At 45.7% G+C, this 19,335-nt stretch overlaps 1 protein-coding gene and 1 long non-coding RNA gene across 2 annotated transcripts in view; both read right to left on the reverse strand.

Moving 5' to 3' along the window:
• Nucleotides 1–19,335, reverse strand: part of LOC144696884 (uncharacterized) — a 410,945-nt gene that overhangs the window by 25,381 nt on the left and 366,229 nt on the right. The gene's annotated exons all lie outside the window — the stretch shown is intronic.
• On the reverse strand, nt 8,726–9,363 carry LOC144698361 (uncharacterized). Its single transcript, XM_078570316.1, has one exon. It carries the CDS (start codon nt 9,361–9,363, stop codon nt 8,728–8,730), a length of 636 nt encoding a protein of 211 aa, XP_078426442.1. The 3' UTR covers nt 8,726–8,727.

Genomic DNA, 19,335 nt, shown 5'->3' on the forward strand with positions numbered 1-19,335 from the left:
TCTACAGGGCAGTTGTGAGACCGGCCTTGTTATACAGAGCAGAAACTTGGGCAATCTCAAGAAGAGAAGAACAATGCCTGGATACTAATGTGATAGAGATACTGAGATGGATGTGTGGAGTGACAAGAAAGGATACAATCAGGAACCAGTACATCAGGGGGTCAGTGAAGATTGTGGAAACATCAAAGGAAGTAGCTGAGAAGAGATTGAAATGGTCTGGTCTTCATTTGTGGAGAAAGAGAGGAAATGTGGTGAGGTGAGTGATGGACATGGGACTGTCAGGAAGAAGGGGAAGGTCTAAGACCAGATGGAAAGATGCGGTGGCCAGAGACAGAAATGCAGTAGGATTTGATCCGAATGTTATTCATTGCGATACCCTGCCCCAATCTCGACATCACAGCGAAAAATGACTATTCGCTTATTTGATTTTTGATGGCGGGTTCTATACCCAGCATTACGAGCGGTAGTGAATGTTCCCTATCCACGCCTCAGGAGAGTAGTGCTCAGGCGTAGTGTCGGGTGCATGCGCAACACGAGGGATGGCGGTTGGGCAAGATGCTTCTTTGTCTCATTTGCAGCCGGTAAGAAAAGGGAAATGCAGAGGCAGCGGTGGAGTCGGTGGGTGGACAGGGAAGGTTTTTAAACGCCTGGTGAAGCCCTCAGATCTGGAATACGGACCTGCAGCTCCCGCGTTTGCAGCTTTTAGTCTATTTCCAGAGAAAAAGCCCAGGTTAACGGCTGCCATCTTGATTCAAGGGGGCAGAGTGAATGTGCGGCCATATTGGTGATGTAACAAAGTGGGCGGGGTTTCAGGATTTGTGTTCCCAACCGGGTCCTAGTGCTGGTGGAGTTTAAAAGGGCACGTATATAGTGTGAGAGGCTGCAGTCCCCGTATTGTTACTGGAATGAGTTACACAACTTTTGGTTACACTTCAGCCCCAGGCTCCTAATCTTTGACTGCCCAGTGTGGAGGGGTGCGGGTGGGTAAGTCAGAGGATCTTCTCATTGTTACAGACAGAATTTAGGTGGTCCCTTCCAGTCCATAATCAGGATGTTTGTGTGTCATTTCCTTTCCTTCTGAGTGATTTTTCTTAATTTAAAATAAATTCCAGCAGCAGGCTTTCTGGTGATTTTTAAAAGTAAACAGGTTATTTATTGTCACACTCTTGCCCTGGATGTTTAAATGCAACATCTCAATCACTCTTCTCACTCAGTATCTCACACACAGAGATACAGATGAAGTTAAAGCCGTAATTATAAAAATGGAATTTATAACTCAGTCTTTATATCAATACGGGCCTGTTGTCTTCTTGGCTGAGCTGATCCTTTAGTTGGAGTGAAGGGCTTTTAGAAGCAAATAATTCTCATCAAACTGTGCATCCTCTTGTTGATGAACAGCCAGGAGATTAGTTCTCAGGTAGAGTTGGAAGCTGGAACAAGTACAGTACTTTGGCTGCATTGGTAGACTTTCAGCTATGATGGTTCAGTTGTTTCAGATGTTTCATGGTGCTTCAGATGTCTTTCAGACACAGATTTGCTATGTTGAGGTTGTATTATACTCCAGTCACTGACAGTTAATTCCAGTCACAAGACTGCAGGGTTAACACTTCTAGGGTCCAGACCACCATGAAACAAAAGAAGTCGATAATGGTCATTCATTCTTATCTCTGCCCATCCTTGAGCTCAAATATCCTCCTTTGTTAGATATGGCACTCTGAGACCGACAGTATAGAGACTTCATATTCCCCACATGCCTGTTCATCCTTACACAGTGAGATGTTTAAACTTCACAGGTGCCTGTGAAGTTCCCTTATTCAGGTCCATGTTTAACTAAATATTGGCCACGGAATCGAACGCTGTCCACAGTTTAATGTCCGTTGTCACATGTTAAATTGCAGCCATCTTAACAGAGTTTTTTGGCCAGTTTCACAAAGTATGATCTTACAGTCTCTAATATCCAGTATCTCATGCTTGTACTGAGTGTGACGCCCTGGACCTGCTCCTGGACCTGGTTGAAACAGCCATTTGTAGATCCAGGATGGGTGAGTCCCATGGGGAGGGTGGTGGGGGGAATCACCCTGGCCACCAACCTCTTTTCCGTGGTCTTGTCTGTGCCCAGGTGGCCCTGGAGAGGTAACAGTGTCCACTGGTATGCTTGGTACATTCCACAACTGGTGGGCACCTCAGGGTACTGAGTGTCTCAGACACTGGAAACAGCATTCTGGTTTAGCTGGGAAAGTTCCCTTTGCTTTTGTTGGGACTTTGTTGCTGATTTTGGTTTCTTTTAGTTTGATTGGGCAACATGCTTGGAGGAAACAAGGAAGAGGAAAAAATGTTCCATAGAAACTAGAATAATCTGTTCTGAATTTCTATCCTGCACTGACAGTGATGACTTTTGTAAACTCCTTTTACAGGATATTAGAATGGGAGGATTTGCAGAGGGAAATATCAAATCAAACATCATGTCAAGATCTGACAGTCACTCGGTTCATCAGGACCTGAATATCATTGGCCATTGAATGTGGAAGGAGAAATGTTTGTCTGTTCTGTCTTTCGGAAAAGATTTCAACCATCAGCGTGACTGGAAAAGTACCGAGACACACACACATCCGCGGGAGAGTGTCCAAGTGCACGGACTGTGGAAAGAGCTTTAACCAGCTACACAGCCTGAAAAAAAAATCACACCATTCACAGCAGGAAGAAAACGTGCACGTGTTCTGTGTGTGGACGAGGCTTCCATTGATCATTCAACCTGGAGAGACACGAGGACACTGGCACCATGGAGAAACCGTGGAAATGTGGCGACTGTGGGAAGGGCATCAGATCCCCGTCCGTGCTGGAAATTCATCGACGCAGTCACACCAGGGAGAGACTGTTCACCTCCTCCGTTTGTGGGAAGGGATTCACTCAGTCATCCAGCTTACAAAAACACCAGAGAACTCACACTGGGGAGAAACCATTCACCTGCTCCGAGTGTGGGCAGGGATTCAGTCAAGTAACCGACCTCACGTCACACTATCTTATTCATTCTGACATGAGACCTTTCAAATGTGCTGATTGTGAGAAGAGCTTTAAAAGCAAAAAGGTTTTGCTGATGCACCAACAAATTCACACTGAGGAGAGGCCGTTCACCTGCTCCGTGTGTGGGAAGGGATTCACTCAATCATCCAGCCTGCTGAAACACCAGAGAACTCACACTGGGGAGAGACCATTCACCTGCTCTGAGTGTGGGAAAGGATTCACCATTTCAGCCCACCTGCTGAGACACCAACAAGTTCACTCTGACACGAGACCTTTTAAATGTTCCGACTGTGGGAAGAGCTTTAAAGGCAAACTGGATCTGCAGATTCACCAGCGCACTTACACTGGAGAGAGGCCATTCACCTGCTCCGCCTGTGGGAAGGGATTCACTCAGTCATCTATCCTGCTGAATCACCAGCGAGTTCACACTGGGGAGAGGCAATTCACCTGTTCCGTGTGTGCAAAGGTATTCACTCAGTTATCTCACTTGCAGAGACACCGACACACACACTGGGGAGAGACCGTTCACCTGCTCCGTCTGTGGGAAGGGATTCACTTGTTCATCGTACCTGCTGAGACACCAGCAAGTTCATAAGTGACTGCAGGAGTTGGATTCTGCTGTTATTATGTGTTATGCTGTTACCATGTTCATTCTGACAGCTGGAGTTTGTTTCAGTTGATGTTAATAATCTCTGTAACTAGGTTGGAGTTTAATATTCTGGATATAGGTTAAATAAATCAGCTTTGTGTCAAACACAGTGTTCGAGTCCTTGATTTCTCTAAGATAAGAGACTGATTGATATCCTGTTACCGACTGTTCCACTTTTGGGCTTTTTCTCCTTTGTTAATGAAGACTTGTATTTATATAGCGCCTTTCACAACTTCAGGATGTCCCAAAGTGCTTTACAGCCAATTAAGTTCTTTTGAAGCATAGTCACTGCTGTAATGGAGAAAGTGCAGTCGCCAAATTATGCACACCAAGATCCCACTAATCGAAATGTGACTTTGACCAGATAATCTGTTCAGTGATGTTTGTTGAGGGATAAATATGAAGCAGTACACCAGGGAGAACTCCCCTGCTCTTTGGAATAACACTATTGGAACTTTTACACCAACTGAGACGGCAGATGGGGCTGTAGTTGAATGTCTCATCTGGAAGATGGGACCTCTGACAATGCAGTGCTCCCTCAGTACTGCATCAAAATATCAACCTGGATTTTATGCTCATGTTTCTGGATGTGGATTTGAACTCACAACCCCCTGACTCAGATATAAGAATACAATCACTGAGCCACAACTAACACCTCATCATTACTCCAGGTTATTTCAGTCCTCATACCTTCGGTTACTCTCATGGACGAGTGTAAGATTTTACTCTGGGAGTCACAGATTACCCAAAAAGTGGGTCGAAGTCCTAGGTGATCTTAAAGCATTTTATTAAGAAGCAACAGTTTAGATATGATACATCAGTTAAATAGGCAGAAAGAACATACAACCCATAACAGGTGAGAATGGTTTACTGGTCCCGGTGTGGACAAATGGATGGGGATATGCGGTGGGGGAACCTGATCTCCATGGCTGGAGGTGGCAGTCTCCTCAGGATGGTTTAGCGGTCCTGGATCAGGGGGATGCTGATCTCTGTGGCTGGAGGTGACAGTCTCCTCGGAATGGTTTACTGGTCCCGGATCAGGGGGATGCTGATCTCCGTGGCTGGAGGTGGCAGTCTCCTCGGAATGGTTTACTGGTCCCGGATCAGGGGGATGCTGATCTCCGTGGCTGGACGTGACAGTCTCCTCGGAATGGTTTACTGGTCCCGGATCAGGGGGATGCTGATCTCCATGGCTGGAGGTGGCAGTCTCCTCGGGATGGTTTACCGGTCCCGGATCAGGGGGATGCTGATCTCCGTGGCTGGAGGTGACAGTCTCCTCGGAATGGTTTACTGGTCCCGGATCAGGGGGATGCTGATCTCCATGGCTGGAGGTGGCAGTCTCCTCGGGATGGTTTACCGGTCCCGGATCAGGGGGATGCTGATCTCCGTGGCTGGAGGTGACAGTCTCCTCGGAATGGTTTTCTGGTCCTGGATCAGGGGGATGCTGATCTCCGAGGCTGGAGGTGGCAGTCTCCTCGGGATGGTTTACTGGTCCCGGATCAGGGGGATGCTGATCTCCATGGCTGGAGGTGACAGTCTCCTCGGAATGGTTTTCTGGTCCTGGATCAGGGGGATGCTGATCTCCGAGGCTGGAGGTGGCAGTCTCCTCGGGATGGTTTACTGGTCCCGGATCAGGGGGATGCTGATTTCCGTGGCTGGAGGTCGCAGTCTCCTCAGAATGGTTTACTAGTCCTGGATCAGGGGGATGCTGATCTCCATGGCTGGAGGTCACAGTCTCCTCGGAATTTTTTCAAACGTTACAAATCACACCTGCACACTCACATCGGTATGTTAGTATCATGCCACATATGCTCCACCTGATACAAACCACTCCTGAACTTTCAGGTGATCTTATTGAAAGATCAAACGGGGCATCTGACTGAAGATCTTTGCTTATGGTTCTGATGCCTTGGGTAGTGGCCAGACTATAAAATGCAGTTTTCTTAAGAGTTCAGAGGCAAGGATACAAACAAAGAAAGCTATCAATTTACTCATCCCATCTAAACTTCTCTGAGTTTCACTAGAATGTTCATGGCTACCAGATTGATCTATTCTATTGAAGTATACCCAAGGTAGGGACAGGGGGTTATTCCAATTCCCATTTGGTGGTATAATTTACTCTATCTTTTATTCTCAGTGGGGCATCGCATTAATTACCATTCTATCTCACTCATGAGCCATGGAGGAACATTGCCATCCAATTTAATGTTCTCATAATATGGTGTAATTGGATCAGAGAAAGAAGTCTAGGTACTTGTAATCAGTTTGGAGATAACTCCCATTCTCAAGTACTTTGTCTTTAAAGATAACAAATGGGATAAAGCCAAATTTTTAGTTCAAAACATCACATCATTGGAAAGGGTTAATTTTTCTGCATGTTTGCAAAAGCACAGAGCAAACATTCTCAAATGTGCACAATTGTGGAAACGTTCCATAACTTCTTCAGATCAAAGATAAATGAAACTACCATTTTAAACTTATTTTTCTAATCATTTTTTTTTTATCTTTGCCCAAATTTTATTCTTTTGTTTGATTCTCTCTTCAGGTATTTTTCCAAATGACTGTGTTAAAACTGAGGAAAAATAAAATTTAAAAAGTTAGCTTTTACTGTTAAACAAAAGATTCAACCTTCTTAGACCAACAAGAGTTAAAGGAGGTGGAACTTCCCACTGGTTATGTTTCAACTCTGAAACATGACTTGAAACCTAAAGTGTTTCTTCCATGAAGCAAACCTTTCAATGCCTGTTACAATTGTACAAGTGCATTGTAATTCGTACTTAAAGATTTACTTTCACTGAGTAATTATAACGTTTCACTTCTCTCAGCACCTAAGTTGGTGGCATTTTCGCTTAAATGCCAATTGGTTCCAAATTTTTTAGCTTCTTCCTTGAAAGAATTTTTGAATCTTTGAGATTTGCGAGCAATGCCCTGCATTAACAATGACTGGACGGTGTTTCGAATGTATGGTATACTCTCAGCAGGGTAAGGACACTTCTTCATGGGAGGATGTATCAGTCTGCTAATATCTTCCGGTTTGGTCTTGTCTCCACAACAGTGTGAATGCACCTGGCACAGATTCGAGAACTGCCTGGACCTCAGGATCATCAGAGGTGACGGGTTCGTACTCCTCTGCAAAGCCTGATAAAACTTGGGGCACACCTTTCATGGGGTCAGGAGGAAGATCGTGAATTATTGATGGCCTTCATTATCAATAGTGCAGAATACCGGTCTCCCACTATCTGTCAGAGAGGGGAAACAACTCTGTGGGAGCCCTGCTGAAGTCACTGGGAGTCTGGAGATATGTGCCTGGGGTACCTGATACACTGTGACAGCCAGCAAAACTCTATTACTAATTCACCTAGAGGCAGTCTCTATCGCTGCCTCCGTTCTTTCCAGCCACTGATCAACAGGATCAGGACTCACCTGTGCAGGGGGAGGGGGAAAGCAGGACTCACTGTTAATGTCAGTCTCCTTACTGCACCTATCGTGACAGTGACGGGCATAGTGGCCCAGGCGGTTACAATTAGGACAATGCACCGGGTCATCCCTTTCTGGCATGAAGTTCCTGGATGGTCCAGATTTCTGGCCAGGCAAGGGTCTTCCTCTTCGTGGGTGCTAGTGGAGTTATCACGGGTCTGTTCGTGGACCTATGGGAATGTTGAAACAACTTGTCCCAGGTCATTGCCATAGTGTCATAAACACCCCACATGCTACAGACTCATGGCTGGAGCCCTTTCAGAAAGAGACCCTTGAAGCTGAAGGAGTGAGAACAGTTTACTGTCCCGGAGAACAAACAGATGGATGATGCAGAGTAAGTGCTGGGCTCTGTGGCTGATGGCAGCGGTCTCTTCTCAACAGTTTGCTGGTGTGTGCCAAAGTGTGGGTGTTGTACTGGAGCCAATATGGATCAGTATGGAATTTTGTTCCTAGTCAAAGAGATTTTTTTTCCTCTCAAGAGCCTGTGTTAACCTTTACACAGTCATTGGGGAGGTGGTGGAGTAGTGGTATTGTCGCTGGACTGGTATTCCAGAGAGCCAGATTAATGCACTGGGGACCTGGGTTTGAATCCCACCATGGCAGATGATGAAATTTGAATTCATTAAAAAAAAACTGATGCCCATGAAATCATTGTCATAAAAAACTCATCTAGTTTACTAATGTTCTTTAGGGAAGGAAATCTGCTGTCCTTATCTGGTCTGGCCTACATGTGACCCCAGACCCACAGTGATGTGGTTGATTCTTAAAATGCCCTCTGAACAAGGGCAATAAATGCTGGCTGAGCCAGCGACGTCTCCATCCTATGAATGAATTGAATTTAAAAAAAACACAGACAGCTGCTTTACATCTGGGTCATGGGATCCAGTTGTATCAGGGTTAGAAATGTCTTGGTTCAGGGCCTGCGCTAGAGACATGTCCTCAGACAACAGCCCTATCCATGCTTGTCAGCACCAAGCTGCTATGGAGTCTTTTTTCATAAGAAAGAGAGTTATTTCTACAATAGTCAACAACTTACTTAAGATTTCTTACGGTTAATAGATGGTGATTTCCTACAGCCCGTGGCATGGATTGGACTTGTCTCCATTCCCACTCGAGGGATTTCTGTACCAGACGGGAGGGGTAATATTTGGGGACTCTTGATTCTCCACCAATTCTCATTCCCCTTCTTTCTGGTGGATAATGGAGTTGTCACTGTGTGTAATATGTATGTCAGTAAGAATTGTCAGCAAGGATTAATCAGCACTTTCTAAATGGAGATGTTAATCAGTGAAACCTTTCAGTCACTGAATTGTAGAGTTCGTACCAAAGATCAATTTAGGATTGAAGAAAAAGTTCATAATATTGTTCTGAACTAACGACTAATGCAAGTTCCTGAACTACAGGGAAGGTCACAGACAGCAGTTCTTAAAAATTGCAGCCCCTAGAACACAATTAGCTACAGTTACAAATACTAAGATCAAGCCCAGTTACCGGGGGTATTAACATCAGCAGAACCAAAGCTGAACTGTCAGAATGATTCAGTCCTGGATGTGATTAACAGAATAATCCAATCCCTGCAGTCATTTGTGAACTCGCTGGTGTGCCAAAAGTTTGGATGAATTAATGAATCCCTTCCCACACTTGGAGCAGGTGAACGGCCTCTCCCCAGTGTGAACTCGCTGGTGTGTCAGTAGGTTTGATGACTTAGTGAATCCCTTCCCACACTCGGAGCAGGTGAACGGCCTCTCCCCAGTGTGAACTCGTTGGTGTGCAATGAGGTGTGATGAACTCCTGAACCTCTTTCCGCAGTAAGTGCAGCTGAACGGTCTCTCCTCAGTGTGAGTTTGTTGATGTGACAGGAGGCAGGATGAATCAGTAAATCCTTTTCCACACACGGAGCAGATGAACGGTCTCTCCCCAGTGTGAACTCGCTGGTGTATCAGCAGGTGGGATGACCGTGTGAATCCCTCGCTACACACAGTGCAGGTGAATGGCCTCTCCCCAGTGTGAATTCGCTGGTGTGTCAGCAGGTTGGATGACTTAGTGAATCCCTTCCCACACACAGAGCAGGTGAATGGCCTTTCCCCTGTGTGAACTCGCCGGTGTGTAATGAGAGTGCCTGACTGCCTGAAGCTCTTTCCACAGAAAGTGCAGCTGAATGGCTTCTCCTGAGTGTGAATGAGTTGGTGTGACAAATGGAAGGCCCCTTCCTCCATCGAGGCATCCGGGGACCCCGAGTGCGATGGGCCAGCAAGGTTCTTCAGGCGGAGCGCTTTTGAAGTGCAGAGGGTGTCGGATGAGAAACAGGTGCCAGTGGCCAAATCAGCAGTGACAGAAAACTGTCCCACCAGAAGGAGAAGAAAGCAACACGGTTGGCGGTTGTCTTAGGTGAGTCTAGAACAAACTAGAACAATAGACTATGTTCCACCGAGACACAATGATTTAGAACAATAGCCCAAGATCCACAGCCTCGGTGGTCGCGAACAATGTTTTAGGTGCCATTGTGACAACATGACCTAGAACAGGCCAATTCTATCGGTTATTATAATGATCTAGAACAACAGACCGAGTTCTATGTAGTTACAACCATCTAGAACAATAGACGAGACTCCATTGTGTCTCAGTGATTTATAAGAACAGGATAGATCCTGAAATGATCTAGGGCTGTAGGATAAATTACATGCTCTATAAATGTGGACTAACTTCCATAGTCTGGAAATGATCTAGCAAAATAGTCAAAGTTTCGTTGTGGCACAATGATCTAGAACCATAGGTTAAGTTGCATTGTAGCACAATGACTTAGATCAACAGTCCAAGTTCATGGGTTTTGCTGTGATCTAGAACAATAGGCTGCATTCCACTAGACCGCAAAGTTCTAGAGCAATAGGCCAAGCTGCACGGAAATGTAATGATCTAGACTAATTGGCTGTGTATAGTGTTACCATACTCTCAGTAGATTAGTCAGAGTCCTATAGTGTTACAATGATCTAGAATAATAGGTTAAGTTGTATGAAATCGCTATGTTCTAGGATCGGATTCTATACCGATGATACCAAATTTGTAAGCTTGTGTGCCAGAGATGTAATGTGAATTTTAGCAAAGAACTAGCAACTATAAGTAATTAATGGATGCCCTGTTGCCATATGGTTGAGGAGCTGAGTGGGGTAGGAACCCTTTCGCGAGTCACTGTGTTGCGATGACAAATGGCCCACACGTGCATTGACGACTCTTTTCCTCTCTCTCTCTCTCTGTCGGATTGGCAGGCATCTTCATCATCTGCTGGCTGCTGTTTTTCATCACTCACATCCTGAACGTCCACTGCCAGATGTGCTACATCCCGCCAGCGCTCTACAGCGCCTGCGCCTGGCTGGGTTACGTCATCAACCCCATCATCTACACGACCTTCAATGTGGAGTTCCGCAAAGCCATCATGAAGATCTTGCATTGCTAAAGCTGGAACAGGGACTGACCCTGGAACAGGGACTGAGAGCCAAGCGAACCAGACCATGAAACTTGCAACTGATGTCTCCACACGAGAGACACGGGCTTTTAAGGATCCCAGACTATAAACACCTTGTCTCTGCTGTCTTCACCACACCATAACAGGAAGCCAGAATGATCCCTTCCTGCCAAAGATGGAGGAACATGAGTGTACCGCACACTGGCACCTTCTGAACACGAAAATAAAAGGATGAGTGCTCACACCACAATGTTATGTAGTTTAAATACAATCTCTCTACACCTTACATCGCCATCTACTCTGCGTTTGGTTGTTGCTTTCCTTACTGAAGTTCCCACTTCCTGGCACCCAAGCTAGTATCCTCAGAATTAAATGCAACCCTTGATCATTGTGCCACCAGGAAACGTAACGTATGGGTCATGTGGAGATGAGCAGAGAGGCATTAGGCCAAACCTAAGGGAGGCAGGTCCCTTATTTTGTTCATTCATGGCTGGCATTTATTGCCTCTCCCTAATTTCTCCTTGAGAAGATGATGGGGATTTGTCTTCTTGAATTCCACTGAGTGGCTTGCTGGGCCATTGCAGAGGGCAGCTAGGAGTCAACCACATTGCTGTGGTTCTGGAATCATATGCAGGCCAGACCGGGTCAGGATGACAGATTTCCTTCCCTAAAGGACATTAATGAACCAGATGGTTTTTTACAACAATAATTATGGTATCATGATCACTGTTACTCACTTTTAATTCCAGATTCATTTAATGAGCCTAATTTAAATTCCTTCTGGCCATGGTGGGATTTGAACTCACGTTTCGAGATTATTAGTCCAGTAACATGACCACAAGGCTACTGTTCAACTCAACAGAGTTGATAAGGTGGTAATAAAAGCAAATGGGTTACTTGAGTTTATAAATGGAGGCACAGAATATAAAAGCAATGTGATTGTACCAGAACTTGTATGACTTCTTTCAGAGAGCCAGCAGTCACAATGGGCCAAATAGCCATCTTCTGTGCTGTAACTTAATGGCAACGCAAGCCTTTTCTTCTCCTTAATCCACTCTTGGACAGAGATAATGCCTCGAAGCAGTGAATATACTGAGAAATATACGCAATTATCCTGATTCCCGTTTGGGTAGAGATGTGACCTCTGTCCTTGTCTCACTTTACAGATTGTGATGGAAAGCTAAAATCTTTATTGATCTCTAGTCATGCACACTGTGCTAGATGATTCAGCAAAGCTGTCTCAGAAACCAGATGGTGCCTGAAAAAAATACCGTATGCCAATCTGTCCACCATCAAGTTAGAATTTGAGACAATAAGCGATCACTTTTTTTAAAAAAACCGTTCATAGGATGTGGACTTCGTTGGCTGGGCCAGCATTTATTGTCCATCCCTAATCGCCCCTTCAGAAGGTGGTGTTGAGCTGCCTTCTTGAACCGCTGCAGTCCATGTGGTGTCGGTACACCCACGGTGCTGTTAGGGAGGGAGTTCCAGGAGTTTGACCCAGCGACAGTGAAGGAACGGCGATATATTTCCAAGTCTGGATTTCCACCTTGGCTGGAGAGGCAGAACGGGGGCGTGGGCGGGGTGGCGGGTGGGCGGGGTGGCGGGTGGGCGGGCCGGCGCAGCCTCAGGATAAAGGGTTGGCAATTTTGGACTGAGATGAGGAGAAACTTCTTCGCTCAGAGCATTGTGAACCTTTGGAATTCCCTTCCCTAAAAAATTGTGGATGCTCAGTCGTTGAGTATATTCAAGACTGAGATTGATACGTTTTTGGATATTAAGGGATATGGAGATATGTCGGGTGAGGAAGTGGAGTAAGGTAGAAGATCAGCTACGATCTTATTGAATGGTGGAGCAGGCCCGAGGGGCTGAGTATTCTCCTTCTGCTCCATGCTGGCCCCTTCTTGCCTAATAATCTATTGTCTGACTGATTAAACTTCGCCATTCAATAAAACCTTAGCAGTGCACTCAGCTGAATTGTACAGTGACACACTAAACTCAGGAGCATCTCGGGGGATGAACAATTTGAACCATTTCTTTAAGTAACATTCGTGAATTGTTAAGTGCCAGGCAATGACAATTGCCAACAAGAGAGAATCTAACCATCTCCCCTTGATGTTCAATGAAATTACCATCACTGAAACCCCCACTATCAACACCCTGGGAGGTTACCATTGGCCAGAAACTGAACTGGACGAGCCATATAAAATACTATAGCTACAAGAGCTACAGACTGGGAATTCTGAGGTGAGTAACCCACCTCCTGACTTCCCAAAGCCTGTCCACCATCTACAAGGCACAAGTCAGGAGTGTGATGAAATACTCTTCACTTGCCTGTATGAGTGTAGCTCCCACAACACACAAGAAGCTCGACACAATCCAGGACAAAGCAGCCCGCTTGATTGGCACCACATCCACAAACATTCACTCCCTCCACCACCGATGCACAGTGGCAGCAGTGTGCCCCATCTACAAGATGCACTGCAGCAACTCACCAAGGATCCTTTGACAGCACGTCCCAAACCTGCAACCTGCACCGCCACGAAGGACAAGGGCAGCAGATAAATGGGAACACCACCGGAAGTTCTCCTCCACGTCACATACTATCCTGACTTGGAAGTATATCGCCGTTCCTTCACTATCACTGGAACTCCCTCCCTAACAGCACTGTGGGTGTACCTACGCCACAGGGACTGCAGCTGTTCAAGAAGACAGCTCACCGCCACCTTCTCAAGGGGCAATTAGGAATGGGCAATAAATGAAAGAATGAAAAAACAATTTTACAACAGGACAAACTATCTTTAAGTTTTAAAAAAAAGTTTTAAATTTTAACCATACCAATTCCTAGCCCTGTGTAAGCATGTCTAGAGGATGGGGGTATTAAATGTCATACATTGATAGAGACAACTAGAAACTCTTTCGAGTCATCAACAGTCACAGATTGCAACCCTTTCGAGTACAATCACAGTTCTTGGTTTCCGGGAGTGGGTCATGAACCCACAACCCTCTGATTCAAAGGCGAGGGTGCTATGGACTGAGCCACAGCTGACACCTCCTAGAGACAACAAGAAGATGGCCAGTAATCATTGATCCATCCCAATAATTTCTTAGTTCCACAGGAAGGTGGGTTGCATGGAGCACATCAAAGGTAACAAGCAATTCAGTCGAAGAGAATTAGCTGTTAAATGCCAACTGGAGAAGACAGGGCCTCAGTTTAATGTGTCATCCGAATGTCATCCCTCTGACAGGGCGGCGCTCCCTCAGCACTGACCCTCCGACAGGGCGGCGCTCCCTCACCACTGACCCTCCGACAGGGCGGCGCTCCCTCACCACTGACCCTCCGACAGGGCGGCGCTCCCTCACCACTGACCCTCAGACAGGGCGGCGCTCCCTCACCACTGACCCTCCGACAGGGCGGCGCTCCCTCACCACTGACCCTCCGACAGGGCGGCGCTCCCTCACCACTGACCCTCCGACAGGGCGGCGCTCCCTCACCACTGACCCTCCGACAGGGCGGCGCTCCCTCACCACTGACCCTCCGACAGGGCCGCGCTCCCTCAGCACTGACCCTCCGACAGGGCCGCGCTCCCTCAGCACTGACCCTCCGACAGGGCCGCGCTCCCTCAGCACAGACCCTCTGACAGGGCCGCGCTCCCTCAGCACTGACCCTCCGACAGGGCCGCGCTCCCTCAGCACTGACCCTCCGACAGGGCCGCGCTCCCTCAGCACTGACCCTCTGACCGGGCCGCGCTCCCTCAGCACTGACCCTCCGACAGGGCCGCGCTCCCTCAGTACTCACCCTCCCCACCCCTAACTGTGCACCACACCCTCAGTACATCTTGCCTTCAGTGCTGACCCTCTAAGAGGCATTACTCCCTCTGTACTGACCTCCACTCCAAAACTGCAGCACTCTCTCAGTACTGACCCTCCAACAATGCAGCGCTCCTCATTTCTGACCCTCTGACAGTGCAGCGCTCCTCAGTACTGACCCTCTGACAGTGCAGATCATCATCAGTGCTGACTCTCTGACAGTGCAGATCATCATCAGTGCTGACTCTCTGACAGTGCAGATCATCCTCAGTCCTGACTCTCTGACAGTGCAGATCATCCTCAGTACTGACTCTCTGACAGAGCAGCACTCAGTACTGGCCCTCTGACAGGGCAGCCCACTCTCAATACTGCCACTGAGGAGTGTGAGACTTGATGTTGTGCTCATGTCTTTGGAATGGGACTACAAATCTACAACCTTTTGATTCGGGGGCGAGATTGATACCCCTTGCACCCTGACTACTATTTAACTGTCGTGTCCCAAGGGGGTGGCCATTTTAATTGACCATGATCATGTCTAAGTGGATGCAACATTTCACAGCTGGTTTCTGAGTCAAGTTAGTCACTTTGGATGCCACTTTGCTTCCATTAACCAATAATTGGCTTAATGAGATGGTGGAGATGTTACATAATAAATATTCTGAGAGGTGACAATGAGTCAATGGAAACTGGGCTGCACCTTTTTCAAATTGACATAGGTGCTTCAGTTAAGTAGTCAGAAGAGATCAATTAGCATTATATAAAAGCTGTGGGAGCATTTGGCAGAGTTGTATGATTGGGTGGTTAGTGGAGGATATTCATCCATGTAAGTGGATGATGGACCGTCAGTTGAAGACAAACAGGAAATGTTGGGAGCAATCAGCAGGCTGGGCACTATCTATGGTGAGAAAGGAGAAACACAAGTAGAGCTAATGTTTCAGGTTGATGACCTTTTATCAGAACTGAGTAAAGATAGAAATGGAATAGATTTTCAGCAAGTGGAGATGATTGTTTTCAAAATTGAAATGTAAGTGATTGAAGGATGAGCGGTTTTATGGTGTGGTGTCAAGGCAATTAGTTTTGGGATAAGTAAAGAAACAAAATGTGTCTATAGGTGTGAATGGCAGAATTTTTAAGAGCAGCTGTTGTCTGAGTGCTTAAAAAAAATGTAAAAGTGAAACTGGCAAAGGAAACAAAATGGGGGCAGAGATTAGTCTGAAATTTTTGAACTTTAAAGGCTGTAGGCAGTGTCTGATTTGACAGATGAAGTGCTGTTCCTTGGGCTTCACTGGAATTGTGGAGCAGGCTGAGGACAGGTTGGAGTGAGAACAAGGTAGAGAGTTAAAATGGCTGGTAACAGTTTTTGTGAATTAGTGAGGGGAACAATAGGTTTTTTCCTCATCTCTTGGTCATAGCACTGTTTTTCGCATGCTTGTTACTTCTGTGGTGAAGGAGGAACCCAAAGCTCTTGAAGCAACGTTCCCTTTGCGTTTTTGGCAATTTGAATTGCTGAGCAGCTCCTTGTCTGTCCTTCCACTAAACAAATTAGGGAGGCTTTGATTGTTTCCAGTGAGCTCAGCCAGACTTGTCCAAAACCATTAAAGTTTCTTAGTGAATGATCCATGGAATAACATGTCCGAGAGGAAGACGGCTATTTGTGTTGGTTTATTTGAAAGTGCTACCTTTTTTGTCCTGTAATTGTGACTGGTAGCGCAGAGCCAATCCTCCTTTTAATATGGCTAATGTTCGTTGGAGCTGTTGGCCTCCAGCGTAAACCAGGAAAACTGATTTGAAATTGAGATAGAAATGGTTATTGGGAGAGGGAAAGTGAATGTTTGGTGTCTGTAATTAATTTCCAGTCCCTTTTTAGCACGATGTAATCTCTCAGTTGAATAATGCTGTCTTGGTGGAGATATATGTTAAATCTAAATGTGCTAAGCACTGCAGTGATAGATTGATCAGGCCATTGAGCAGCTTTGCACAATTAATTTGATTTGAAATGCTATTGATTTTCCTGACAAATAATGATGCTCATTAATTTGAGTTTCTAGTCTAGAGTTCTGACTGAGTTGTAATGTTACATTATTTTACAACGAAAAATCTGACTTTGTTCTAAATTGGATATTCCGGCTTGTTTTTGACAATCACCCAATCATGTTCCCTAGTACTTAGCTTTTAGATGCTGACTGGGATCTTTAAACATATGAATGTGATTATAATAGGTTTCCACTTGTGGGGGAGACCAGATTTAGGGATCATCAATATAAGATTGTCACTAATAAATCCAGTGGGGAATTCATGAGGAACTTCTTCTCCCAGAGAGTGCGGGAGAATGTGGAACTCACTCCCACAGGGAGTGGTTGAGGTGAATAGTGTAGATGTATTTATCCATCTTCCCCCTTTAAATACATTAGGGAAATGGGAATAGAGAGGTATACTGAGTTAGGAGGAGGCTTGACTGGAGCATTACCACTGGCGTGGGCAGCAGGGGTTGTATTAGGTTTCCCTATGTTCCAAAGTAAATATTGATTGATATATTCTCTCTAGATTCTCAATGATAACTGGGATGAAGAGCTGTAGCTATAAGGATAAGCTGGGACTCTCTTGGAGAAAATAAGGCTGAGAAGAGACTAGATAAGAGAGATTCAAGATCCTGAGGGCTGTGGACACGGTAAATAGTGAGAAACTGTTCCCACTCAAGAGAACATCAAGAACGAGAGGGCACAGATTCAAAATTTTTGTGGGAAAAGCAGTAAATGTGATTTGAGGAAAACTTTTTCACCCAGAGGGTGGTTGGAGTCTGGAACGAACTTCCTGAAAGGGTGGTGGAGGCAGGTTCAACCGAGGTATTCAAAGGGAAATTGGATTGCTCCCTGAAAAGTGTGCGAGGTTACAGGGAGAAGGCAGAGGAGTGGGGCTACGCAGAATGCTCTTTCAGAGAGCCAGTGCAGACACAACGGGCCAAGTGTTGTCCTCTTGCACTGTAAAGATACTTTTGGCATTGTATCATAGTATTTCTTGGATTGATGTGCAAATCAAAAGGTTGAATTTGAGTGGTTTGTTTATTCTACGCTGTCAGAATTGACTTCCCCTGGTCAGTGACCCTGATAGCCTGCTTGAGATCTTTTGAAGAAATGATTTACCCGCACACTAACATAGACAACTGGTCATAGAGGGCCCTGTGCCTTGAGATTGTCCTCTCTACATCCGAGTAGAAATGGGTTTGGTTGACTTCTTCCATATGGGACTTGCCTCCATTAGATGTAATTAATCCTGCATTTATTTACACTGCCATCCAGCTGAATGCTAGACCATGACGGTTGACCATCTGCAGGCTAAACAGTTTCTGCATTTGTACAGCACAGGGAGGCCATTCTTCCCACCCTGCATGTACTGACTCTTATCTGGTTAGTTCCGCTCTTGCGGTGTTCCCTGTAGCCTTAAAGTTCCACAAATAGGAATATTCATTTTAGAATCTGCTGCTGCCATCATTTCACAACGGTTTTTAAAAAAAAAAACTTTCTCGTGTTGCTACGGTTTTTTCAGCAGCCCCCGTTTAAAATCAAACTCTGCTGCCATTGAACGGTTTGTGATTTTTTTTGAGAACCTCAATGTCCGCTTAAGCTTCTCCATTCTCCAAGCAATCCCAGCTTCTCCACGTTTTACCTGTACGAGGAAAAGCTGATGATACCATGGACTAGGAACACAGATTTTAGTTAAGAGACGGGGTGTGGGGCGGGGAGAGGGTGGAGGAGAAGTGTGAAGAACATTTTTATTTTTTAACACTGCGCGCGTGATGCTCGCGAGGGGTGGTGGAAGTAGGGGGGATGAATGATTTCAAAAGTAGTGGCATTTTTTTCCCCAAGCCTCAGTTTTGATGTGATCCAATTTTTATTAACCACTCCACAGCAAACTCGAGGGTAGAATCGGAGGAGTAGTTTATTTTACACATACAAAGCAAACACGTACCACACCTGCCACCCACTTTTACGTTCATACAAAAGAGGGATAAAGGAACAAGGACAGGGCAAAGACCACAGAAAATAAAAATTATTTCACTGGAATCCAGAATCAAAGGTCCAATGATGTTTTCCTTTCAGAGTCAGCAGCTTGAAGACTAATCCTGGATAATTCACTTTTCCAGTGCGCAGAACTTCTATGATGAGATGAATTAGTCTTGTAGGTTCTGGTAGAAACAGTGCAGATGGGGGCTAGGGCCATTTAAACTTGGACAGAATCCTGGCTCTGCTGCCACTTGCTCTATGGAAGATCGCAATCTGCTTCGCAGCTCCACAAGGCAGGGTAACTGGTTCTCCCAGCTAGGATGGTGGGGAAATCGTGTGATATGACTCCCACTTCTCCACTTTGGTTCGGACAAAGGATTTATTTATATTCCTTAGTCTGGATTCTTGCTGGTTAATGTTTCAATCATTAATCATTTCCAAGAGGTTTTGGGGTCCTTTGAACTATCAGACTGGTCGTCTCTGTTGGCCAAGCCTTGGCCTTAGAAGTGTAATTGGTCTTTGTACAATTTCCTTGGATTTGATCTTTGCAGAATATGCAGGACTACAGGGGAATGGCACTAGCTGAATTGCTCAGTTGACAGATCGAATGGCCTCCTTGTGTGACAAATCTTGTTGTTGTATCTAGCAGACTAGCACGCAATAGATTAAAATCAGGCATCCATCTATACAAAGTGACCTGTCTGTTTCCTCAAGGCCTGAGAAAAAGGTGACTTCCCTCAGTTGGCCTTGAGTTAAATTTTTTAATTCATTCATGGGGCGTGGGTGTCAGAATTAACCGCATGTAGGCCAGACCAGGTAAGGACAACGGCAGATTTCCTTCCCGGAAGGGCATTAGTGAACCACTTGGGTTCGTGGCCGTCACTAGATTTTTAGTTCCAGATTTTTATGGCATTCTA

Source organism: Cetorhinus maximus, chromosome 23 (assembly GCF_964194155.1).
Source record: "Cetorhinus maximus chromosome 23, sCetMax3.hap1.1, whole genome shotgun sequence".
Lineage (NCBI taxonomy): Eukaryota > Metazoa > Chordata > Chondrichthyes > Lamniformes > Cetorhinidae > Cetorhinus > Cetorhinus maximus.